This window comes from Chrysemys picta, chromosome 23 (genome assembly GCF_011386835.1).
Source record: "Chrysemys picta bellii isolate R12L10 chromosome 23, ASM1138683v2, whole genome shotgun sequence".
NCBI lineage: Eukaryota > Metazoa > Chordata > Testudines > Emydidae > Chrysemys > Chrysemys picta.
Window position 1 is genome coordinate 17,217,707 of NC_088813.1, and position 26,136 is coordinate 17,243,842.

At 51.4% G+C, this 26,136-nt stretch overlaps 1 protein-coding gene across 5 annotated transcripts in view; it reads right to left on the reverse strand.

Annotated features, from left to right (window-relative positions):
• COL8A2 (collagen type VIII alpha 2 chain) overlaps positions 1-26,136 on the reverse strand; it is a 142,550-nt gene that overhangs the window by 25,658 nt on the left and 90,756 nt on the right. For 2 of the 5 annotated variants that reach the window (XM_024104227.3, XM_024104225.3), the window contains one exon: positions 1,844-2,028. In XM_024104227.3, the coding sequence (XP_023959995.1) occupies positions 1,844-2,006 (163 nt within the window). In that variant the 5' untranslated portion in view covers positions 2,007-2,028. Of the gene's footprint in view, positions 1-1,843; positions 2,029-2,241; positions 2,378-10,144; positions 10,295-22,526; positions 22,668-26,136 lie in introns of those variants that run through there. The other 3 variants (XM_024104228.3, XM_024104226.3, XM_042854014.2) reach the window with 3 other exon arrangements.

Genomic DNA, 26,136 nt, shown 5'->3' on the forward strand with positions numbered 1-26,136 from the left:
GGGCAGATGTGGAAACAGGGACAGAAAGGGAAGGGGCGAGGGAGCCCAGAACTAGCTGGGGTTGTCTTCGATGGACCGAGCCCCAGGAAAGTGCTTCACGGCCCTTAGATGCAAAGCGGAGGCCAAGTGGTGTGGATCCCATCACACGAAGAACCTGCAGCTCTCCACATCGACGTCACTTGGAGTCTTTAAATCAAGACAGGCTGGCTCTCCAAAGAGGCTGCCCAGGCTCCACCCTGAGAGATGGGCCGGACTGGAGGCAGGAATCCCAGCAGAGGGCATCTGATCTGTGTTATACAGGAGCTCAGACTGGATGAGCAGCAAAGTCCCTCCTGGCCATAACATCTCTGAAAGGCTTCTCTCCTAGCAGAGCTTCGCACCTCCTCCCCGCCCCGGTACCCCTGTCTGCCCCACAGGCAACGCTGCTACTGCCCACCAGGCACCCTGCAGGCAAACAGCGAGTCAGGCTCTGTCACGGAGCTGGCATTTCAGGTGGCTCTGCCAGCGCGGTGGGGATGGGGAGTAGAGCAAGACTGAAGGGTCTTTGGGGTGGGGACTGTCTATTACTCTGTGTTAGTACAGCACCTTGCACAGTGGGGCCCTGATCTCGGTCAGTCCCAGGCACTACCGTCAGATAAATAAATAATACTATTAAGGGGGAAGTGATGGCTGTGTAAGGGGCAATGACTCAGGGAGCAAAGCATCCACTCAGAAGATGATTAACAGCAGATCCTAGGGATCCGGGCTTAACATTCTGGATGGGCAGGGGCGGGGGGTGGGTTAGACTGTGGCCGAAGCGCCAGTTTGTCCAGGGTGGACTGGACTGGTCTGGCTGGGGGGGGGTGTCTGATTTATATTGAGCGAGGAGGATGAAACCTTGGCAGGGGTTCTCCACGTTAATGGGGACCCCACAGATGGATTTGGTCCACATGTTACCTTAATTCACCCCCTGCACCCCATGTTTAGTCCATGTTATTTGCCAGGCTGGTGGGTGTGCCCATGTCACCCATGTTACTATGAAGTCTCCCTGGTTATGGCATGCTCCTTCCAAAAGACCAATAAGCTCGTTCTTCTAGGCCCCATTCTGCCAGGTCAGTACAATTCTGCATCATGCAGAACCACGTAACCGTGATCTCCAAATGCGATTGCTCTGACAGTGCAGCGGCTTGGCTAGATTTCAAGCCCAGGCCCAGAGATTAGCAGAGGGCAAGGCTCTGCCATGGCCCAAGGACCAGACAGAACAGACGACAAATGAGTAGGGACGAGGCTGATGGTCTGAGGGCGACATTTGCCTTAATTTGGTAACGCAACCAAGTAACAAACCATTGCCCCTGAGGAGCCTTGTCTGGTCCCTGCTCCTGCCCGACTCCAGCCCTGCTCACAAGACGGACTGAACTGAAATGCACAAAGCTACCGACTCCTTCCTGGCCCCCACCACTCAGCCCCCCAGCAGGTACCGCCCACTCTGCCTTCTGGAGGGGCTCCCCTGGTTTTGATTCATTCCTCCTTTGGCCTGCATGTGTTTATGCAGAGAGGGGCATGGTGAGGGTCCACTGGCACATCCACGGGTGTAGCAGATGCTATAAAATGCTGAATTACTGACATGTTGCACTTCCATCTGCAGGTCTTCATGGACCAACAACAAACCTTAAACCCTATAACTGGGAGCATTACACAGGGGGTGAATTTTCACCCCATTCGAGCAGCTGCAGGTCTCCAGATCCTACAGGCTGCCAGGACAGTGTTACCATTTCTGCCGTTCGTCACATCCCCAAATCAAACCTTCCACCCCAGGCTCCCTTTAAAAAAGGCCGAGCACCTTGTGCAGAAAAGTGTCCCTTACCGAGATACTGCCCTTTGCCTTCCCGGAATGGGGGCCCCAGGGGCCCTTTCACCATGGGCTGCATGTATTTCACTTGAGCATATCCTCCACCTCCAGCGCCTCCTCCGGACACCGAGCGGATGCCAGCCACAAGCAGCAGCAATGAGACAGCTTCGGAGAGCATCCTGGCTTCACGGCTAGTCTTCCTGTGGAGAAACGGGAACAAGGTTAGGGAGACAAGGAAGCCTGGAGTCCCTTCAAGGCCATGACTAAAAGGGACTCAGGCTGCTGTGGCAAGTACTCAGTTTGGAGTAGGTAGGTCTGAAGGTTCCCAGTGTGCCAGGATATAAACCCGCCCAGCACTCACGGTCCATGGCGATGGGCATGCTAGAAAAGCCTGAACAGAAGACACTGCTCACCTGTGCAAACTCGGGGCTGGACCTACACTGTGTGCAGTGACTTACATCAGTGCAGAATGGGTGGATTCTGCTCTGCTAGCAGTGTACACCCACTTTGCCCTGGTGCAGATCAGGGCACAAGGTGCGGGGCAGCGAAGGCTCAGAGGACGTGAGCTTGGTATTTGCAGCGTCCCAGGCGTTCCTGATAAGCTGCGTCAGGAAGCTGACGTGATGCCATGTAGGCTAAGTCAACTTTATCTACGTATCCATTGGAAGATTTTAAGGCTGAGCATATCCTTAAAATGACTGTTGTCACGTGACAGCACATTACAGCACCGTCTCCCCTTGTCACGGAGTCCCCGGGCGATGCTCTGGAACTGCTCCCCACAAATCAGGCAGGACTTTGGGGAGCCTCCTCTCCCTTGGAGCAGACTGTCTTCAGGGCAAGAAGCTCACACGGCTTCACCTCCTGGGAGCATTCAGCATATGCCCCTCCATGCGCTTCCCACAGCGAGTCCGCCCAGGCGGGGTCCTGGGGAAGCCAAAAGGTTCTGCACCCCCACTTCGCAGTCAGACATGACTCTCAGCCAGCCAGTAACACAGAGGTTTATTAGATGACAGGAACATGGTCTAAAACAGAGCTTGTAGGTACAGCGGCGAACGGGACCCCTCGGCCGGGTCCATTATGGGGTTCAGAGAGCCAGACACCTACGTCTGCCCTCACTCCCAGTCCCCAGGTAGCTCCAACTCCCAAACCCCCTCCAGCCCCTCCTTCTCTTGGCTTTGTCTCTTTCCTGAGCCAGGAGGTCACCTGATCCCTTTGTTCACCTTTAGCTATTTCCTTGCAGGGGGGAAGGGGCCCTGGCCATTTGTTGCCAGGGAGACAGAGTGTCAGTGATTTATGCACACTGGCCTTTCCTCACCACCTAGAGACTTAAGAAATGCATAGGGGAAACTGAGGCACCCACACAGTATTCAGAGGAAACATTAAGAACAGTCCCACTTCGTCACACCCCTGCACTGCATCTCCCTCGTGCCAGAGTCGTTTCACACACAGGTCTTCAAACTGCTCTTAGAGAGTCACAACTGAAGGGACCTGGGCCAGATTGGACCCAGGGTACCAGAGCAGAGACGCCTACAATACCAATCGCTGACTACACATTTGATGGTGAAGGAGCCATTACCATCTGTGGGTTAAGTTACAAAACAATTGACTCCATCTAGCAATAGACTGGGATATTCTGGAAAATGCCTGTTAAAAATGCAGTAATACAGATTTAACTGGGAAAGCTAATGAGTATAGAGAGGAAGGCTGTTCTTGTGGGGAGCACACCGGACTGGGTCTCAGATGATCTAGATTAAATTCCCGGGTCTGCCACAGAGCCACCGTGTGACCTTGAAGAAATCCTTCAGTTATACTGGGCCTCAGTTCTGCAGCCTGTCAAATGGGTATACTAATTCTAAGCCCTTTGTGACTTTTGCTTAGGGCATGTGTACACATGAAAATTAATCTGGATTAAGGTAAAGTGTGGATTTAAAATGGACTAACTATTCCTAGTTACCTCCATGGGTGGATGGTCTTCTTCCAGAATAAAAGTGCCTTATTCTGAATTAGCGTAACCCACTTCCAAGTGGAACAAGAGCATCCACACATGGAGTTAATCAGGAATAGTTATTGTGGTTGCAGAATAACTCCTCATTGTAGATAAACCCTGAAATGCTCAGCGCCTTGGACAATGGGGCCTTGAGCTTGGCTGGGACATCTGGCTGCCATGGTAATGTAACTAATAAATACTAATAAGGTACCTAATATATTGTTTCAAAAGTTACCCAAGTGAATGTTCATCTCAGGTAAATTATACCCGTGTTATGAACTTCCAGGAAGGAGGGTTTTTTTAAATTAAAAAAAAAAAATCCCTCTGAGCTGAGAGTTGTTGTCACATCTCTCTACTGAACAGGATTTCCGCTAACAAAAAACGTGTGTGCTTAGGATTTGGCTCTCGAAAAAGATTTCAGGTTCCAAGTCCGGGCCTCACTCGGTGATTGAAACCTTAGAGGCACAGAGCTCTGTTTGCTCTCAGACTGGACAGTGGGTTCACAAATGCCTGTAGCTTTTGGCGGCCAGCAGCCTGAAAAATTAAATGTCAGAAACAAATTCCCACTCCAAGGTCTGCCAGCGCTAGTAGTTTTCCGCTGTGGTGCTTTTTAAACAACAGGAGTTTGTTTGGTCAAGTACTTATGAGAACCTTGGATTGTAAAAGCACCGAGGGTTACGATGCTCTGGAACACCAGACTCCGACTTGAGTGCCTGTTTATATAAAATAAATACCCTCCATGAATACATCTTTCCTCTAGCAACACTTTCTGTGCCAGGCCAGCCCCAAACAGAGAGCTGCAAACAGATTGATTTGCACGAACGAACATTTATTTTCAGAAGCTTAAATAACACACAGCGCCAAAGAGCTGATCCCCGTAAGAACTGAACCGTGGTTGCTATTAATAAGAATTAAGTGCTTGGCCTTTCTGTTCCTAAGAAAAACCGAGCAGAGCAGCTCCTCAGCTGGATTTGATCGGCATTTCCTGAACCATTGCCACTGAAACGGCAGCAGAAAGCTGCGGCATGAGAAAACAAAACCAAATACAACAAAATTGAACGAAAGGAAAAAAGAGAAAAGAAAAGGGCGAAACCCAGGACGGGGCAGTTTCTGACGCTGCAAACTCTAGGCAAAGCCATCAAAGGTCTTTAATGAAGACCCCGCGCCTTGCAGCACTTGCCTGCTGCCCCAAGGAATGTTTGTGAAGTCTCGTTTTATTAGCTCGACCTGCAGAACAGTGCTCCTGTGAGTCCACGTGACTGGCAGCGAGGTGGGGAGCTGAGCTGGCGTGCCGACGCGCTGAGGTAAAGGGTTTGCTCTGGCTGCCATCTTCAGGCGTCCATGTTTCCATGCAGCCGTCTCCTGTCCCGAGGGGAGGAAATGGCTCCTCGCAAAACGCGGGCGAGACCCGAGTGAGCCGTTCTGGGGCTGTGGAGCTCACAAGTGCAGCAGGTGGTTCAACTTACTGGGGCCCACGAGGGAGAGGATTTGCTCTTCCGTACACCATAGACAATGAGCGAGGTGAAAATTCGATGCCTGGCTCATTCTGCATGGGGCTAATGCCTCAGTCGGATGGGCTGTTTTCTTAGCAGCTGGTGGGGTCTGGTGCTTAATGGACAAACTTTGCAGGCAGGAGACCTGGGTTTTATTTCTGATCTTGCTACTAACTCATTGTGTGACGTGGGATAAGTCACTTTCCTTCTCCGTGCCTCTGTTTCCCCTGGGCCAGTAAGGCTGACCTACTTTGCTGGGGGGCTGTGAGGTTTAATTAACTAACATGCCTGGGGTTCTTCCTATGAAAGATCCCAGCGATGCAGACACAATTGTTCCCAGGCGGCAGAAAGAGCTAAGCTCAGAGGCCATGCTGCTAATCGGGCCTGAAAAGCATCACTGGACCCAAGTCCCCGTGGGAATCTGTGCCCAAACTTTGCAATTCAGGTGTTTTAAGGATGGCCCAGGACTGTAGTAGATCTGAGCAGTTCCGAGCCTGGCAGGCACACCCCTGCTAAGGCATCTCCCTAGAGATGGGAGGTCATGAAAATAACAAGCACCCGGGCAGTTTCACAGAGTGTCTTCCTTAAGGCCCAATCAGTGTCCTGTATGTCCTGGGAGTGGGGCATTTCTGGCACTCCAGGAGGGGGTGGAGGGAGGGATTTGTCACCCCTGAATAGTGCTGGGGTGGAGCATGCTGAGCAAAGGGAATTGCACAGGCATTGTCTCTGGCTCCCACCGGGTTGGGAAGCACAGCGGCAGTGCTAACTGGTCCCTGTTGCTTGCCCTTATGAATGCACCCATCCTTCACAGGGATGCTGGGTAGGAAGGGGTTCCCCAGCACCTTCTCCCCCATCTAGGGGGCCTCTGCTCAGGGTGCTGCCTGAGTCATCTGGGGCCTGACCCTGTGAGAACACCAAACGCTTCCTGCAAATCAGTGGGAGCGGAGCGTGCTCAGCGCCTCGTCCTTGGTTAACAGAGAACCGGAGAGACAGACAGAACGCGCATATCAGCTGAGCACTGGGACTGGCTGCTCACGCCCACAAAGCAAGTTCAAAGATTTCCTCCCGGGAAAGCAAATGAAAAACGGAGGCCGGGTCTACGCTACAAAATGAAGATGGCCTAACTTACGTTGGCATACAGCTGCCGCGGTAATCACATCGCTTGAGCATGTCTAGACTCTTTCCTCCTTGTGTCGGCTGGTGCACGTCCCCACCCGGAGCACTTGCACTGACTGTACTGTCAGTGTGGGGCATTATGGGATGGCTTCTGAAAGGTAGCAACAGTCGATGTCAGCAACATCGTGTCTACACTGACACTGCGTCGACCTAACTACTTTGACATTGACTCTACGCCTCTTGTGGAGGTGGAGTTATTAAGTCAGCGTAGCGGGCAAGTTATGTTGGCAGGAGCAAAATTTTAGTGTAGACACTTCCATGGTTGGGTCGATGTAAGCTGCCCTGCATCGACCTGAACTCTGTAGTGTAGACCAGGCCAAAGATAAGCCATGAATGTCAGAGACTAGGGCTGGGAAATCAGACTTCTGTTCGCAGGCCGGTAACAAACATCCCACACGCTTAACAAAAGGTTTCCAGAGAACGTGAGATAGGCGTCTCCACCCTCAACCATCCAAGGACAGAGCCATGAAAGGGAAACCTAGCAGGCATCTAAATCTCCCTTCTGAGTGGAGAACTAGGGAGAAAGGCAGAGCTCCAGGGTTATTTCCAGTCTCTTGAGCTCCTATGGAAGTGCCTAAATGCAAACGAGAGGCAGCATGAACAAGGTGACCTATGTCATGAGGCTGTAATCTAGGAAACTATTAAACAGCACTGGAGAGAGATTTCCTGGAACAGCTCCAAGGCTGGGCTCAAAGGGAGAAAATTATTTTGTGGCCTCTAACCCGGAGGTTAGAAGTTTCAAAGGAGAGCTCAGAAGCTGGCCGATCCTCGAAGCGCTGCTCGTGTCCCAGGGGAAACATTCTATTAGGAAAACCTCTGCTTGCAGGTCAGAGGTTTTCAGCATCTTTCACCCCCTCCTTTTTTATTACCAATGCTACTGATGTGAAAATAGGATCTTTCTCACGGAGCTGTTCAATGAAGGGAAGAAGTGAGGAACAGTGGCCAGGGCAAAAGGTCTGAGAATCTCTTTGTGAGACTGTAGGTGAGTTATTTCCTCTTTCTATGCCTCAGTTTCCCCATCTGTAAAACCAGGGAAACTATTGAAGCTGGACAAACACTCTAGAAGCTGGTAAAAAAAAAAAAAGCTAAATCTTTTTGCAAGAAATTTTCACAACAATTTTTGGCTGAAATTTGTACAATTATTGACCAATTCGAATAATGACCCTTCCCTTCCTACGCGAAGCCCCTTGTGAGCTAGAGATGACATGATTCAAGGATGATGCATTATGATTATCTACTTTTTTCTCATGTGATCTCATAATTGTCACTTCGTGATGTCATAACTATTGCGAGAACCAGCTGATATAGTGCAAAAGAAAACACATCCTGCAAATCCAACATTACCACCACGATAATATTCCCCCTTGCTTGGATGAACTCCAGACCCAGTGCAGCCAATGAAAAGCACCAAAAACCAGGCATAATTGTGGGCATGAGCTTGCAAAACAACTTAGCAGCAGACGAGATCTTAGGTTGCGTGTGTAAGTGTCAAATCACAGGGCCATGCTCTGTCTACAGCACTGTAGTGACCACACCTGGAATATGGGGCCAGATCCTCATGGTGTAAATTGAGGCCAATGAAGCTATGCAATTTGGGGCACTTTTGTTACTAGAAAGATGTTGACAAACTAGAGAGAGAGCTCAGAGAAGGGCAACAAAAATGGCGAGAGGATCCAGGAAGAGAGAATGAAAGAGCTACACCGGTGTAGCTAAGTGGGCTGGAACCATGATAACTCGTCTACATATAATTAGCAGGCATACACACCAGGGTGGGAGGGAGAGGGAATATTTAACACAGTCAGATGAGATGCCACCAAGAGTGATGGGATGAAATCAAAAATAGGTCAAACATCTGAAGAACTTCTTACATGCCTGATCTCTAAGACAGCGGAGGAATCTCTCAAGGGAAGGGGCTGAAGCCCAGTAGTTGGGATGTTTAAAACTAGACAGGAGTAGCCACTAGAAAATATGTGGAAGGAAAGTTTCCTGCTATGGCCTTTGGGAGGCGGCTTGGACGGGACCTCGCACTAGCAGCTCTAATTCCATCTCTATCTTCCTGACTCTGGGCGTGACCATACGGGTGATGATTTAGGTGCTAGAGAGTGAAGCAGGCACGTTTCCTTGGGACCAGCTGAGTCTAGCTGCTCCCTCTGGGCTTTGGGAAGAGGTTGGAAATCCCTTTGGTTTTGCTGTTCATGACACCGGGGCCGGATTCAGGACTAAGCTTAGGGGAGGCTGTGTGATTGGCTGGATGGGGCACAGGCCAGGCAGTCAGGAGACCTGGGCTCCATTCAAGTTGCTGCCCATTCCTCCTCCCGCTGCCTGTCTATTTAGACTGTGAACGCTCCAGGGCAGGGGCTGTCTCTCCCAGCGCGCCTGTACAGTGCCTAGCCCGGCGCTCATTTGGGGGGTTACCGTAACACATGTAACAAACCCTACTGAAGAGTCACTCCGCCAAGCTCAATGGAGTTGTATCAGCATGAAGCTGGTGTGCATCAAGTCTTAGGGCCTCGGAGCCTCCTGTCCAACCTCCTGCAGCCCTTTGCCCACTCCCACAGGGCACAAGCAAGCCAGATGGCAAGCATCACAGCCTGTTTCTGGACCCCCGTGTATCGCCTTGGGGAGCAGAGGCTGCTTCTCATCTCCCCACGCACCGCCGCCTCGCCTGGCTTTACACTCCACATTCTTCCCAAAGCGCCACAGCTTTTGCTTAAACCAGAACATCGACACAGTAATGAGCTCCCAGCTGCGAAGAGTTCTGGGCTTTGGCCGGTGTCATGTGCATTTTTCCCCTGCAGTCCTTGAGCTGAACCCCGGGCACACACCCAGAGTACAAGCACCTACACCAGAGACAAACGCAAGGCGCTGCCTGAAGTTGCTACTAGGATTATTGCATTTCAATGGGTCAGTACCAAACAGAGCAGGGAATTAAAAACGCAGAAGGCTCAGACCTGCTGCTTTATCTTAAGCCAAACACAGATCTCTGCTACCAGCTCCCTAGACTGGCACCCAGAGCAGGTGGCTGAATGAGGCGGGTGCATACGTCACCCCAGCCTGGAAGCTAAGAGGCCGAGCAGTCGAGAAACACTCGGAAGCTGACAGCTCTTGTTTTTGCACTTACAAAACAGGCAAGAAGAATGAGCTTTCTGGGTCAGGCTCCAACACTCCCATCTGCTCTGCTCCTTTCCGGCCCCACATAAGCTGCCAAGCGTCCAAACCCGACACAAACTCTACAGCGCCGACGTGGGATTTGCTTCCTGGGGGGGATGAGGAGGAGTCACTTGCTCACTGAGTTCACATCACCCAGTTGGGCCTGGCCTTTCAGCGATGGGGAGAGGGGAGCAGCGAACTGCATTCAGGATGCCGCAGGCCGAGTCCAGTCACATATAAAATCCTCATTTGCATCCACCTGTTGAGTCCCCACTTTGTTCCCCTGCCCCAAAGCAGAAAAAGTCCCCTAGCCATTACACAGAAGGGAATTTGTGCTTTGCAGCGGCTTCTAGTCTCAGCCAGCTCTGCCACCCACCTTCAGCTCCCGGGGAAGTCACTTCTCCGCTCGGTTCCTCACTCTGCCCTGCCTGTGAAATCACACTAATGATCCCGACCCTCCCTTGACCAGGACACGGAGATCTGCGGTTGGGGAGCCGGGGAATCTCTCACTGTTCTTTGCAGAGTCCGTTGTTGCAGCTTTAACACCAATATCCTGAACTGCAGATGCATTTCTGGTCAGTCCAGAGTCTAATCTCTAGCTCCTGGCGAACACCCATTCTCTGGATGTCTGCACGTGAGCAGCCTTCGGTTTGGAGTAACCTGCGAGGGAACATCCCTTTGGTAATAACAAGAGGCTAAATACTCACAGGCTCAGGGTTTAATACAACCGGTGGCGTGGTGCATACAGGAGGAGACTCACTCAGAGATTGTGGCAAATATCCCTAGGTTGTGTCAGTCCTTGCACGTGACTTTGTGCAGTGCATAAAGGCAAGAAAAGGCAAAGTTACATAAAATACCCCCTAAATCAGTCCTGCTTTTGAGAGCCCTTTCCGGGGAGAACAGCTCTGTGGTTCTGGATCAACTGGCTTGCAAGAGGTTTTTACTGATTATTTCAAGGTGCTGTGCAGAGAGTTTAAATGTGAGGTCCCTGCCCTGGGAAATTTACAATCTGACCCAGGCCAGACCCTGCAGACTCCTAATTACACCTTTACCTCCCCCACTGCCCTTCTAGCAAAGCAGCTGGTGACTGAGTTGACCTCTGTCAGACACATTCCCCCCAGGGTATATCGGTGTGACCCAGCCTAGGTTCGTTGGAGGGGCAGCCCTCATTGGTATCCTACACACACTGCGAGGCTGGGGGGCCCTCTGCTCCCAGGGAAGTCGATGACAAAACCCAGGCTGATTTCAGGGGGGCAGGATTTAGCGGCCAGAGGTTAAAGGCTGGTCTTTAGCCAGTCTGTAGCTCTTTTCTCCACGATGAGCTGAGAGGAGCTTGGATGAATGCCCCGGCCCATCTCCCCGCCGCTCAGCCTGGCCACGATCCTCCCCCACTTTGCTGGGGCAGGCAGGGTCACAATGGGGAACGCGCCCGCACTTCTCAACCGTGAGGGGCTCGGGACGATCCCCAGGAGGGGTTCTCTGTTGGGCGGGTGAATAGCCCCCAGCTTTGGGGGGGAAGTAAACCTTTCCCAGGCCGCTCTCCAATCAGAGATCCTCTCTTCCTGGCACTGACTCTGCAGCCCAGGTGAAATCCAATCCAGGGCGGGATGGCGCACAGAGGGAGCTGCCATCACTGAGTTTCGCAGAGGGAGTAGCAGCATGTTCATAGGCTATTTCCCAGCCCTCTGATGCCCCGGCAGTTATCCCCACACTGGGGTGAACCGGGAACCCTGTCCCTTTGACGCCACCCTCTCATGGCAACAACGCAACAAGAGACCACAGGAGGCAGCATGGCCCAGGGGTAGCACACGGGAGTGGGACTATGAAAACATGGGGTCTATTCCCAGCTGCGTCACTGATTTTCTGGGTGACTCTGGACAAGTCACTTAAGCTCTCTATGCCTCAGTTCTCCAGCTGTAAAATGGGTATAAACTTTGCTTTGTTAGTTTAAGATTGTAAGAACTTCAGGGCAGGGACTGTCTCTAGAATGGGGCCTTGATCTTGACTGGGGGTTGCAGATGCTACCGTAATACACTTAATAGCAACTGCTTGATATTTGCATAGCGTGGGCTGGTTTCTGATGAGGATTGTCCATGCTCTCTGCAGTTCTCTCCCTTGGCCATGCAGACACCACAGCTACACCAATTCCTTTATTGCTGACCAGCACAGTCAGCCCTTTGCTGAGCAAGGGGCAGATGTCCAGTTTTAGACATGCACAGATCCACCCCCTGTACTTCCCATGATCACTGCAGAGCTCCTCCAGTGTTAACACAGGCGCCATGTGCAACCGTAACCCGCGGGCAGCGTGCACCATGCCATGGCAGCTTGTCATTCCCTAGGCTTCCCCTTTCCCAGTGTTCAGATTTACACCCTCTATGATCTGCTCACTATCACCTCATGGTCTTGCTCGGTCAGAATCTAACCTGTTGGTAGATGCCAAGGGGTAGCCTGGTGCCTGAAAGCCAGTGTCTGGACCTTTTAAATCTCAATTTCCTCTTTGGGCTGCTTTAACCCCCGTTCCCCTCTGTGCATTAAAATACCCTGGGAAAGCTCCAACTCAAAGTGTTTTCCAAAAAGGGCCTTTACAGCTGCCTGGCTTTTCACTTGCTGCTGCATTGGGGAGGCATGGGGGGGGCGGGGGAGGTTCGCTGCCAAAGGCAAATGGGTACAAGTGAGTTTGCCAGGACCATGCGTTTCACGTTTCTGCAGCGTGAGAGCTCTCGAACACAAGGCAGAGAGCATCATTAGCGCCACTTGGGGCGGGCGGGGGGGAGTTTAGCGCCTCTCTTCCAGGACACCCCCTTGCAGAAGCCAGGAGGATGAAGCAGACAGGGGGCTTTGCCAAACCTGCATCAAAAGCAAAACAAAACAGCTTTCTCGGTCTGGATTGTGGTGAATTGCTGTCAGCTGAGAGGCTTGAAGGATGGTGCATGTTTCCGATGACAGCCGTGTCTGAAAACAAGCTCACAGCTCCGAGATTCCTTTCTTGGGGACGTTTTGTTTTGGTTTGGTTTTTGCACTGAGTATTGGAAACAGATGCATTTTAAATAGATCCTGTAAACCCTCCCACCATACGTTTTTATTCCCTTAAGTAGGAGGGGTAAGTGGGCTTGAAAAGGAAAGACGTGAGCCTTCCAGACTTGTCCCATCTTCCCTGCAGGCAAAATTTCCACTCTAAGAGCTCTGGCTGCCACAGTGGGGCCGAAACACAGCCTGAGCTACGGTTCTGAGTCTATTACAGGAATGATTGACAGGGCAGAGAGCACTGGCTAGTTCTGAGATCTGAAAGACAATAGCTGAAATAGGGCTGCTTCTGCAGTTTACTGTGCATAATCTCACCCGTTTGGTGCACGATGCTGCAGAGCCCATCCTGATGAGAAAGAGGATGTTTTCTAGCAGCGGCTGACCGACACGTTGCTGTAGGTTATTAGGCAGTGAGCCTAGTATTTAGGGCAAGACCCTGGGCACCAGGACTCCTGGGTTCTAGTCCCAGCTCTGCGACAAACCTTGCTGACTTGGTCTTCATCTGCATGAGAAATTTGCACCTGTTTAATCTTAAATTAGTTTTAAACCAAGTTAGTCAAACAGGTACAAGCCCCCATATAGACACACTTAGTTCGGTTTAAGAGTGGGTTGTTTCAGGTGAGGTTAAACCGATTCCCAATTGAATGACAGGAAACCAAACGGGCCTGGTTTAAACCGAAATAAGAGTGTCCACGCAGCCTTTTGCACTACATTGGATTAAAATTGCACCGTTGGGGGGAGGGCTAGCTCAGTGGTTTGAGCATTGGCCTGCTAAACCGAGGGTTGTGAGTTCAAGCCTTGAGGGGGCCACTTCGGGATCTGGGGCAAAATCAGTACTTGGTCCTGCTAGTAAAGGCAGGGGGCTGGACTCAATGACCTTTCAAGGCCCCTTCCAGTTCTAGGAGATGGGATATCTCCATTATTTAAATTTAAAGTTAGTCAAACTGTGCAACTCTGCCTGTAGGCCGACCCTTCCTGTATGCATGAGCAGCACCTAGCACATTGGGGCCCGATCTTGAAGGGGGACTTTAGCCACGACTGCAATGTGAACATTACATAAGAACGACCGCACGGCCATTTACGGTCTGTGTAGCTCGGAGGTGTAGGTTTTTACGCGGCCTCTTCCAATGCCTTAAAACGCTCTAATTTGTTCATCTTTCCCTGTATTCTAACCCATCGCCAAGGGCCCTGAGTGCACTGGATGGGCGAGCTACCCTCCTGGCAGCCGATATAGAGCTAACATCTGCTCTCCAGGGTGAATAAACAGCCCTCAGAGACAGGTGAACCGGACAGCTCTGTCCAGACACACCTTTACAGTCCTGTCCGTCAAGCCGGCGTGTTTTCTAAACGAAGCACCATGAGCCAACATGGCCGCCCATTGGCTGCACAGTTCTTTGTGCCTCACAAGACAGGCGGTTGGTCAATTGCCCAGGCTCAGCTGGCTGCAGGCCTGAATCAGCTGTGCAGAAAACAGGCATGAACAGCCTCCAGCCAACTCCTTACAAAACACTAACAACTTAGCGTCGCTGCTGGACAAATCAGAAGCAGAGAGGGATTCTGGGTGGCAGGAGCTTCCGTTCAGACAGATTTGTGTAGCTTCCAGCGCAGTGGGGCCTCCGTCCTGGCTGGCTTCTAGGTGCTACTGCAATATAAAAGTTAAGGGCTAGAGGTGCCGAGGACGACGATCCAGGGCCAGTTTCTCAGCTCTGCTGAACTCAACGGCGCGACCCGGGTTTACACCGGCTGAGAGCGCTGCTCATAATATTTAGTGCTTCTAGGGCACCTGCTGTCAGACAAAGCCGGTCTGACCTAATGGCTAAACATCGTGACAGGGTCAATTTAGGGGTGTTTTAGGGAATGGGGGGAGAGTGTTTTTTTCAAAGGCCAACATTACATTAATTGCAGTGATTTATACAAAGATCTATTAGCCCCCCTGCCCCTGATGTTTTAGTTCCATCCCGCCCCCCGCCCCAACACACAGAGGGCTTGGTTCCTGCTACTGGAAAAGTGAACAAGGCAGATGTCACCCAAACCCACCTTGCTGGGCAGCCACGGGCCTCCTCTCCCGGAGCCCCATGGCCTGACATCAGCCCCTACTCCCAGCGATTCATTTATGAAACTGATAAATAACCCACATGTGTTTCGACTCAGGAGGGGGAAGTAGGCAGTGGCAGCTGCCGGGTTCTTTTATTTAGGACATTCTGTCACCCATTGCCTGGGCCATAACACGTTCCTCTCCAGTCCCAGGCTCCTCGCTGCTGGAAGCCGCCTCGCTCAACCAAAGGCCACACCGTACCGATGCGCAGGTAGTGTTCCAGTGATCATCCCAGAAAGGGGGACAGGGAGAGCTGTTCTCCATCTGACAACGCAGCAGCAACGCTGTTACGAGGCATTTCCCCTGGCTCCCTCTGCGTGATGGAAGCTGATCCGTGAGCTGCATAATGTGCTGCAGCCTTAAACATACGGCATTCGTTCTGGTTTCTTTTAACGAGACTGGGTCGCCCTTAAATACATTGTATGATTAATGCCCCTTGTCCCTGCAGCAACGGACATACGAGATGCTTTTCAAGCCAGAGTGTGTAGAGCATGCATTCATTTTTATACCTGTGATCCCTCCATTGCACGCCTGCCACTCCAGCTGTGCCTGCTCATATAGGTGCCTGTGTAACCCACACTTACACAGTGTGGTGCTCGGTCTCCCTCAAGGGGCTGGGCTATAGTGAGGTTTATGAGTCTGCTACTGGCTTTAGCAATAGATGCAAAGGCCCCAGATACAATCCCTGCTACTGTCGACCCTGGCAGGGCATCACCTGTGTCACCCCAGACCTTGAGATGCACCCATCAAGAACATGCAGAAATACTCACAGGCTATTCAACATCGGGCCCTTATTGTCTTCAGCTAGTCACAGAGATGGCCTTTGAATGCTATGTGCAAATGATAATGGTTGTACACCTAATGCCACATTAACCCTGCATAAATCAACTGAACAAGAACTGGTTAGTAACCGGGGGTGAAAAAGGTCTATAAAACCATGAACGGGGTGGAGAGAGTGAAGTGTTATTTACCCCATAACACAAGAACCGGGGTCACCCAATACAATTAATAGGCAGGTTTCAAACAAACAAAAGTACTTCTTCACAAAACGCACTCATTGCCAGGGGATGTTGTGAAGGCCCAAAGTCTACCTGGGTTAAAAAAAGAATTAGATGAATTCATGGAGGATGGGTCCATCAGTGGCTATTAGCCAGGATGGTCAGGGACGCAATCCCAGGCTCTGGGTGTCCCTGAACCTCTGACGGCAGGAAGCTGGGAGTGGACGACAGGGCATGGATCACTCAAAATTGCCCTGTTCTCTTCATTCCCTCTGAAGCATCTGGAACTGGCCCTTGTCAGAAGGATACTGGGCTAGAGGGACCTTTGGTCTGACCCAACCTGGCTGTTCTTATGGGTGATGGCTTCTATCTGCAGGTATTAAGTGGAGCTGGGTTATTACAGGGCATCGTCATGACAGCGTGCGTTATAGCAGCGCACAGAGGCACCAGCTGAGAGCAGGGCCTCATTCTGCTAGGCGCTGTACAGACCCGGAGTGAGAGACAAGCCCTGCCCTGAAGAACTTAATGAGCAAATCAAGCACACCGTGGGAGGGTGATGGGACTTGCCCAAGGCCACCCAACAAGTCACTAGCGGAGTCAAGATCAGAAACCTTGTCTCCCAAGTGCCACTCCAGGCCCTTATCCACACGAAGGGGCTGGGATCCAAACTCTCCTGCTCTTCAAAGGTGTCTGGCTCTGAGATTTTGTGTGAGCCCATCTCAACCCACACAAATTCATGGGTTTGTGTATCTACCACAACTTTTTTGCTAAGCATCAGCAACCTAGACTGCTGGCTGCCGTGAGAGGCTGCTGGGCTGAATAAAAACATGACTGGATGATTTTATGGCCATTTGTAGCTCTGCCAATGGACTAATAAGGAGAGTCAAATCTCATGCTTCAGGGCAAAACCTGACCAGCATCTGCAGCGCTCAGGCATTCCAGAGCTAGGTAGGTACAGAACAGCCAGAAGGAGCTCGTTTGCTGCCCTTTGCGCACCCGGTACGGGCTGCAGCCAGGGCAGGGTTACGCTGTAACTGTACCAGGTTCTCCCCGGAAATGCCAGGAAACACGGCTGCTCGCTTAATGGGTTGAATATGACTCCTACTGCCGGAACACCTGCCGTTTTAACCCCATAGGATCAGAACGCGAGGCTGCTACTGCCCATTAATCCTGATCCCAGGTCACATGGGCATCTCCCGCTGACGTGAGCTCTGTCCCCACATGGACTCCAGGGCGCGTTTCTAAGCCAGCGGTCAGTTACTACTTTTGGAAAATGTCCTGGACAGTCAGTGCAGGAACGTATCTCGACCCACACTCCGACTCAGTGGCTAAAAGCTGTGGTGCGAACCACGTGGCCTGGTCAGCTCCAGACACCGTCTGTGTGCGTCCATCCCATGACAAACGCTCATTCACTGTGGCATCTAACGGGCTGCTCAGGACAGAGCCTTAGGCTGGCACAGGGTTATCCTTTGCTGAACTGGTTGCAGAGAGATACTCCCCCAACTTTGCCTGTGTTAGCCATTCCCCCTTGTTCCCAGGTCTCTGTATGGCAGGACATCCCAGAATGCATTGCTCCACCTACTAATAGTGCTGCTCTGAGCATGCGTCCTCCAGGTGCATTTATTTCTTACTGAGGCACTGTGGGATAGCTACCCAGCATGCACCTGTGCTGATGCAGCACGGTAGCTGCAGATGCACAAATGCAGCGGTGACTGCAGAAAAGCTGCAGTGTGGAGGCAATTTGGATGGTGTTATTTATAAGGAACCCAATCGCTGTGCCTCTAACTGGTTACAAAATCACAGCTGTAAGATAGAACGAGGACATAGCCTTGGAGACCGAGCAGGGAAAGGGAAGCCCTGCAATTGATGGTGGTGCTCAAGGGAATAAGAAAATTAAGCTATGTCTGGAATTTCCAGATGGGCCTGCTTCTATTTAGGCATCAAAATAAGCGGTTGGATTGTCAGGAGAACTGGGTGAGGGGGAAATCTGACTCTTACTTTGGTGCCTACATGGGAGCTGAGCTGTTACATGTAGCCCTGGACTTTAGCAAAAATGTGGCCCCTGTGTCTCCCTGCACTTTACAAGGCCTGAAAAATAATCCCAGGCCCCAGCTTTTAGAGTGGCTGGGCACAAACTCAGAAGCGTCCCAACAAACAAAACCCCAAAGAAAGGCATGTGAATAAAGCGGACTGTGAAAATAAAAGACAAATGGCGAGGGAGGGGGAAGAGAGAGGAGAGAAATGGACGAGGCTAGAGGCAGAGGGGCATGGGTAAGGAAAACACCAGGTAAACAAATACCTAGCTGACTCAGGGTTTGGTTCTTTTTCTTTTAGAGAGCAGAAACTGTATTTTTACAGCTGCAATCCCTTAAAATGGGATTTCCCCCCTTTTAAACAAATTCCCATAAAATAATGTTTCATAAAAACAAGCGTTCCTCTTCTAAACCCCGAAGACGAGAAGTAATCAAATCAACAAGGCCCTCTCTGCCCCAGTGACAGAGGCTTGTTTAAATAAACAGGAAGAAGAGTCTGTCTCTCTAAACCGCTCTGTGAGATGTGACAATCTGCACTCGCAAGACAACATGGGCTGTAAGACACAGAAACCGAATCACCGGCCCCAGGGGTGAGTCCATCCCAACCTGGGTGCAATGCATGGCGATTCGGACACTAGCCTAGTACAGGCAGGTCAGGTTTGGCCCTCAGTTTGGATCTGCAGTTACATTAATTCACGGCAATGGGTGCAAGGGATGGAAAACACACGCCGAGCAGGCCAGGAGCTGTAACGTACACCCATAGCTTACGTTTAGATATAGAGGCCCCTTTTGGAATAAAAACAGAGCATTTCTCAGCATCTATTCTGGGGAAGGGGACGTCTCCTTGGATTTCTGGTAACATAAAAACCAACGATGGTGCAACCTTTCTATTCTAGCTCCTTTTAACTGCCCCAAAACTTTGTGAATGCAGAGCTAAGGTTGGCTAGTGGTGCCACGAAGTTGAGTTCAGCGCCACTCAACCCCCGTGAAAACAAATTATGGTACATGACTCCCCCGCAAACACAACCTTTACTCTGCCCCCTGGAGCTGGCAACAGCCCCTGGGAATGGTTCATGAATGGTAGCGCCGTAGTACACTGTACTAGTTGGATCCGGGACGCAGAAACAGCCATGTTCCTCTGAGGACATGTCAGAGATCCCATTCGCAATGTGCCCCCTGGGGCAGGGCAGTGCTATCAGCCCCAGATTGCACACGAGGAACTGAGGCGCAAGAGTCTAGGTCAGAGGTGGGCAAACTACAGCCCGATGGGGGCCACATCCAGCCCTTGGGACCCTCCTGCCCGGCCCCTGAGCTCCTGGCCTGGGAGGCTACCCCTGGCCCCACCCCTGCTGTTCCCCCTCCCCCGCGGCCTCAGCTTGCTCCGCCACCAGCGCAATGCTCTGGGCAGTGGGGCTGCGAGCTCCTGGGGCGGCGCAGCTGCAGAGCCCGGCCTGACCCGGTCTCTGTGCTGCGTGGCGGCGTGGCCCAGCTCCAGCCGGGCGGCGTGGCTGTAGCACCGCCAGCCACCGGTGCTCCAGGCAGCGCGGTAAGAGGGCAGGGAGCAGGGGTGGTGGTCAGGGGGTGGGGGTGTGGCTGGGGGTCGGGGCGATCAGAGGGCAGGGAACAGGGGGTTTGAATGGGGGCAGGGGTCCTGGGGGGGGGTAGTCAGGAATGAGGGGGGTGGGTTGGATGGGCCGGCGGGGGCAGTCAGGGGCAGTGGTTCCAGGGGCCGTCAGGGGACAGGGAGCGGGGGTGGTGGTGGATGGGGCAGGGATCCCAGGGGGGGCGGGCAGGGAACAGGGGAGGTTGGAGGTGGCAGGAGTCCCGGGGGGGGGGCCACGACCCCCTCCCCTAACCGGCCCTCCATACAATTTCCGAAACCCGATGCAGTCCTCAGGCCAAAAAGTTTGCCTGCCCCTGGTCTAAGTGACTAGTCCAAGGTCACTCAGAAAGTCTGTGGCAGAGCTGGGACATGAACCCAGGTCTGCAGCTAGCCCCCAAACCACTGCACCAGCCTTCCAGTCTCCTACCTATAGGCCACATTCCCCCACACGCTGGGAATCAGCAATCCTGAGAATAGGTGGAAGGGTGGGTTTCCTTTCTCTCTTAGCCTTCAGACACAGCGCACTCAGCAGCAGCAGACATACGGTAAGTTGGCTCTGAGCAATACCATTACAGGCCGGTTTCCATTCCTGCATGCCACCTGGCCGTGCCGGGCAAGGGCCGGCTTTCTGGGCCATGTCTTTCCATCTCTAGGAGGTCATCCGGGGAAGCGTTGCCAGCAGAGTATGTGCATCAAAGCTACTTTTACAAATGTAGCTGGCTCGCGATCAGATGTCAGGCTGGCTAAGTGCTTAGCCCCTGGGACACCCACACTCAGACCCATTGATGTTTATAAAATCTCAGGGAGGGAGAAAGCGCCACAAACTGCTTCTCAGACCATGAACCTTGGCAACTGCAGATCACGTCCCGGGTCTAAAATAAATCTGCTTAAATGGGGTGTGAGAAACAAGCCATCGCTCACACATGACAAACGCTCCTGCTGCATTTTCCAGCCCCTTCGGCTCCATGGGGCCAAATCCAGCCCTGGTGGACGCCTGCCTGGACCCATTCTCTCCGTTCTTTTTGCCCGAGGAAAGGCACAGGGAATAGGGACTTTTTATTAGATCCAGATAAGAGAAAAGAAGGATCTTTATGGGGCTTATCTTGCAACCCTTACTCATGTGAGTAAGCGCTACAGAATCGGGGCCAGGGGCATAGACATCAGTCCCTTCTGTGGCACCATACAGACCCAAGTCTGTATTTGCATTATAGGCACTAGCCCCCTGTTGCATTGCTGGCTGAGTCTGGGATTTTTGAAGCATGCCTAAATTCTATGCCTAAATTCAACCGGAATTAGCTGGATGCATAACTCTCAGCCTCCTTTGAACCTCTGCCCACTAGAGAGAGATTTGACCTGGGCCTGTGAGAGGCCCCTGATGTTTGGGACAAAACCCCTATTAAGTGTTTATTAAGTGTCAGGTTTTGCAAAAGAAGTTTGAGTTTTGTAAAACAATCCTTCCCCCTTCCCCCGTATCTCAAAGGAAATTCACTCCTCACGACAACTTGCACACTTGCGTATTTCTAACTAAATGGCAGTGGAAACAAAGATCCCTGTTTGCAAGTCGTTCTGGCCCTGCTTTCTGGAACCGCCAGGGGACTAGCAACCCAAAAGAGTCACGTTTCACCCATCAGACCTGAAATCCAACAGTTCTGAGTTCTATCCAGAAACTGCTGGTTTTTTGGTTCTGAATTAGGCCAAGCAAGTTCTCACTCGCTAATTTATTTCTGGTTACAATAAATTAGCTCCCGTCTCTTTTCCTCCACTCCCCTCACCATCCCAAATTGTCTTTCTGTCCCAATAAATAGTCTGTGAAGAGTATAAAACCAGAAACTTGTTGGCTGGTCAGAATTTCACAGATTCCCAGCTGTATAACAAAGCAATGAGCTAAAATGCCAGCTACGAGTGAGGAAGGTTGATGAGAACTAAGACTTAGAAAAATAACGAAGGTCAAAGTTCCTGGCTTCCTAGGTAGCCCCCAGTCCCAGGGACAATGATCCTGTAAGTGGAGATTTAAGAGAGCAGGAGCTTCAAGCCAATATGAATTTACAAGGTTGTAACACAAGCTTCCTTGTCCAAGAGTTGTAAAGTATCACAGCCCAGACCTTGAAGAAAAACAAGGCAGATCCCCAGGAGGGATAAATAACACGGGATGCCGAATGAAACTCTGAACTTGTCAGGCGTCCCTGCCACGACCCATTCAGGCTGGGCGAGTTTGACTGCGCCGATGGATTTGTTTAAAATGGAGATAATGCGTTTCATCCGCACACAATAAAAAACAGGACAGTAAAGAGAAGCAGGGTTTTACTGTCGATCCTACCTGGCCTTGGCAAAACAGGGGGAAAATATCATACGTGGTCAAGCCACATTTCTCATTAATAGCTGGACACCCAACCCGTATTTATGTGGGAGAAGAAACCCAGAAGAGGTAACAGTCGAGGCAGGGAGTGACAGACAACGAAAGCTCCGGCAGTGCAGGAAAGTAAAGCTTTTATTTAGAAAAAAGGCAGCTAGCTCCTCTCCCTCGCTATGCTACCGGGTGCCTCTTATATGCTGATTTTTATCCTCCTTTCGAAATTAAAACCACCACCGACTGTGAATTAAGAACTCATACTCCGGCTAACTTCAGACAACCCCCTGAATTCCGAGCCTGCTGCACATTTGGGAGACTCAATGAAAGGTTAGACAGCACGTCCTGTTATTTATTCTAGGAAGCCTCGCACATAACTTGCTCGAGATCTCAGAGCCACCTTAACCGCTCCATTGACATCCCATTGCCTGACAATATTTTTTTGCCACTGGTTTCCTACCAATAAAAGCAAATGTTCCTCTCCCCCGGCTCAGCCACCAACATAGCCAGAAGGACAGTGCATCACGGCACAATACAAGCCAGTCAAAGTTTTTGCACAGTCCTGCCCTTCGCCTGCTACCCATAATAAGGGTTAAATACACACTCACACACTGAGCTTTAAGAGAGTCTAGGCTTGCAGCTGAGTCAATTTTCCTGACTACTAGATGGGGGACGGAGGGGAAAAACCTGCCTGGAATGGAGCTTTTGTTGGAAAAGAAGATGCAAGCCTTTCCTCTCTTGCCCCGGGTTGGAATGCGAAGTACCGAGAAGCTAGGTTTGTCTTTCACTCACCGACGGTATCCCGGAGCTGCGGTCTCTTGAGTCCAGCCTTTCCCCCCTACTCGCCGTAGCAGGACTTCATCGCACACTGAATACTTTTATTGTCCTTTGCCAAGCAGTGACGTCGACCCACTTGCATGTTTTCTCTCAACACTGGCATGCTCTGCTCCGGGACAAAGTGCTCGGTTTTAGCAGTTTGGAAGGGTTCTGGTTGGGGCTGGGGAAGGGCGGGAGGTTGCCTGAACTTAGATTTCATCTTAAAAAAGCCTCTCGCCCCAAAGCAATGCCTTAACGCAAGGTTGTGCTGCTGAATCCAACTTGAGCTTCACACCTGTCCAGAGTGGGAACAGAAGCAGGTACAGCTCATGCATGGGGATTTTCTCCTCTTTGGAAAGCCTTGCTTGGCAATATAGCCAAGTGGCTAGAACATTGGCTGGGGACACGAGAAACCTGGGTTTGTTCCTGGCTCTGGCCTGCTGGGTGACGGTGGGCAAGTCACTCTGTGCCCCACTCTGTGCCTCAGTTTTCCCCATCTGTAAAATGGGAATAATGATGCTGATCTCTGTGAAGCGCTTTGAGCTCTTCTGATGACAGCTAGGTATGATCATGTCCCCACTTCTGCTGCTGTGTACCACTGCCTTGGCTGAGTCAATTGTTCTGTCTGGTGGGACATTTCCTGCTCGGGTGCATGCTGTGGGTTTGGTTCATTTTTTTAAGATACCGGTCATAGCTGAAAAAAACAACTCCAGAGGTGTCTTCTGTCCAGGATCCTCTTTTGGGTTATAAATCGAACTAAAACGTCAAAGGGCCGGATTGCAAACCCTCCCAAGCAGCTCCGTGCCCCAGTATAAAGAACTGCTCCCCCGGTGAATAAGGGATTCACAAGCCTTGAGACATACTACAGGTTCTTCCAGCACATTGCTCTTTCTTGCAGTGATCGCTCTCAATTCTAATGCCCTCTCAAGGTGACCGTATCTAGGAGGTGGAAAAACCCAACAGGAATCCTTCCTAATTACGCTCATTCTCTGCTCCAGGCCCCCAAGGACCACGCCATGGCCCCAGCAGGGCGCAATGATTCAGCAAACCTCAGCATCTCTTCGGTTAGACTCCAGGTCTTGGCACGCCGCCCACAGCCAAGCGCTCGGGTCGTGCTGTGTGAATGGCAAGTGCTGGATCTCAACTGTGCTGCTGTTTACCATTGGTGGGAGAATAAATAAATAAATCACGAGAAATCCCAGTCCATAAAGTTCCCATTAGACTCAAAAGCAGAAACAGCTGCTGGAGTCATGAGTGGCTTTTCTAGCCGAGTTCAACGGCAGGGGAGGCAGCGGAGGATGAGCCCGGGTGACTTTGCCCAGGAGGTGTGCGTGCCATGGGAATCACTGTGCACGGGGCTGGCTCTGCAAGCGCCAGGCAGTATTACTTACCTGGCGCTAGCCAAGGTGGAATAGAAAAGGTCTCTCCTCTCCCCCCTGCCCTCCGGACTGCAAAGGAGACACTAGAAAGGATCAGAGCATGCATTCCTCTGTGGAGAAAGGCCCCTCCGCCGCTGGAGGGGTTCCCATCCTCGCTCAAGTCCCCTCTGCCAACAAAGAATTGGCGCCTGCTCGCCCAGAGAGGCGTCTTTTCAATGCGCCGGTGTCCTCCGTACAAATAACCCAGCCCATCCCTTCCGATTCCTCCTCCTTTATTAACTAGATAAATAATTAATTGCATTAAGTTTTCCAAGCCCTCAGAGTGAAAGAACCCGAGACTTGCCCTGGGAGGCTAATTAGTGCTTTGGTATGAGGATGCCCAGGGAACAGCCAGGTGGCACTGGGTACCGAGCTCTGTGCCAAAAGGAGGCGGCCGCTTCACAAAGCAGGCTCCAAGGTCTGAACCCTTCATGTCCCTTGATGCAAGAGCCCTATAGAATTTAATAGGCAAACACTTTTCTATAGGGCTTTTGTGTTTTGGGGACCCTCCTACAGGATTTCATAGAGAATTCCACCCCTGCTATAGAAGCCTACAGGATGCTTTAAAAACCAGACAATACACAAAACCTCGGTTTAGGTTTGTGGCTTTCTACAGCCTCCCCCCGAATTTCTATAGGACCTGGTGCCCTATTGCAGCCCATAGGGCTTTGCTCCCAGAGTGCACAGCTTGCTCTTCACAAACGGGAGAGTTTGCCTTTTGCATGGGCAGGTAGAAGCAGGCATAAAGGAGTGTGTGTGTACGGAGAGAGAGAATGTAGATGACCTCATTGGGACCCTGAAGGCTATTTAACCAGAGAGTTGCTTAATGGGCCCGTAATAAGTCAAATACAATCTTTCAGGAGAGTGAAAGAAGCTGTTGCTGTGCAATGCGGTGACAGTGCTAAGTACCCTGTTCAGCAGAGCATTCCAAAAGTGAACCCCTGCCCCGCCCCATTAGACTTTCAGCTTCCCTCCTCCAATCCATTGTGCTGGCTTGCTTTGCCTGAACAGATACACAGCTTTGTATTACACGGTTTCCATGCAGATGAATGAGCGGCCAGCGCGGTGCCCGCATAATGGCGACTGGGGGTCAACAGCTTTTCATGGTAACAACTCCATGAATAAACAATCAGCGTGTTATGCACTATTATCCCAAACAGCGTGTGCTGCATTTTAAAGCGATAACCGCTTAAGCTGCTGTATTCCTTCTCTTTCTGAGGGGCCGATTCAGAGTCAGTCAAGCAGGGGGGCTGTGAATTACATGGACAGAATCCCCCCCCGCCCCCGGCTACTTTTCCCTTGCTACTGTTATGATAAAACAGTTTTTAACGGTGCTGGTTTCCTCCTCTCTTTCACCCGGGAAGCTCTGATCAGTCCAGGGGGCCATGGACGGTTTTAAGCAATTTTCTACACTCTCAAAGGAAGCGGCTTTGGGACCTGCTAAAGTGATGCTATAGACTCAGTCAGTCTGCGAGCAGACAAGCTCTCCCTTTGTAACCAGAGGTGGCTAACCCACCCTGGGAGACGTGTGGGGCTTCCCTCCCAGACACTTAGGCCTTGAAATGCTGCCTCTGGCATAAGGATGGAAGCACAAGTTGTCATGTCTCACCCTGTTGGGACCGAAAGTTAAGTAACAAGGATGGGAAATTGATGGGCAGCTCAGCAGATGGTGGAGGAGATTGTAAACTATGTGGGAACCGTTCGCTAATTCTCTAGCCTGTGCCTGAGGTTTGCTACGTCCCCCTTCATGCAATCCAGCAATTCCCTGTAGTATAAAAGGGTACCGTTGGCAGCGTTAGTGCGTGCTGGGAAGCCGTTTGCTGCTGTGTTTCTCCCCAGAAGTGGCTGCCCTTCAGCATCCCATCCTCCCTGCTGAGAGGCGAAGGTCAGAACTTCGTGACCACCAGGTTCTGGCAGCTACTTCAAAAGACCCACCGCCCTGTCCAAGGGGGCTTAAAGGCTGCCCCTAGCACAGTTCTATTATCCATCCTAGGGAGGCATTTTAAGTGCCCCTTTGTTCTTCCCAGGGCCTTTTATCCCCAGGCCTGATGCTGTTAGAGCGGGCTTTTCATGGGGCCATCCCTAGAGACTCTTAGTTAGCCCTGATCCATTGACTGCACATCTGGTCTCGGATCTCAGTCTGGTCTCACGACCATGGGCAAGTGACG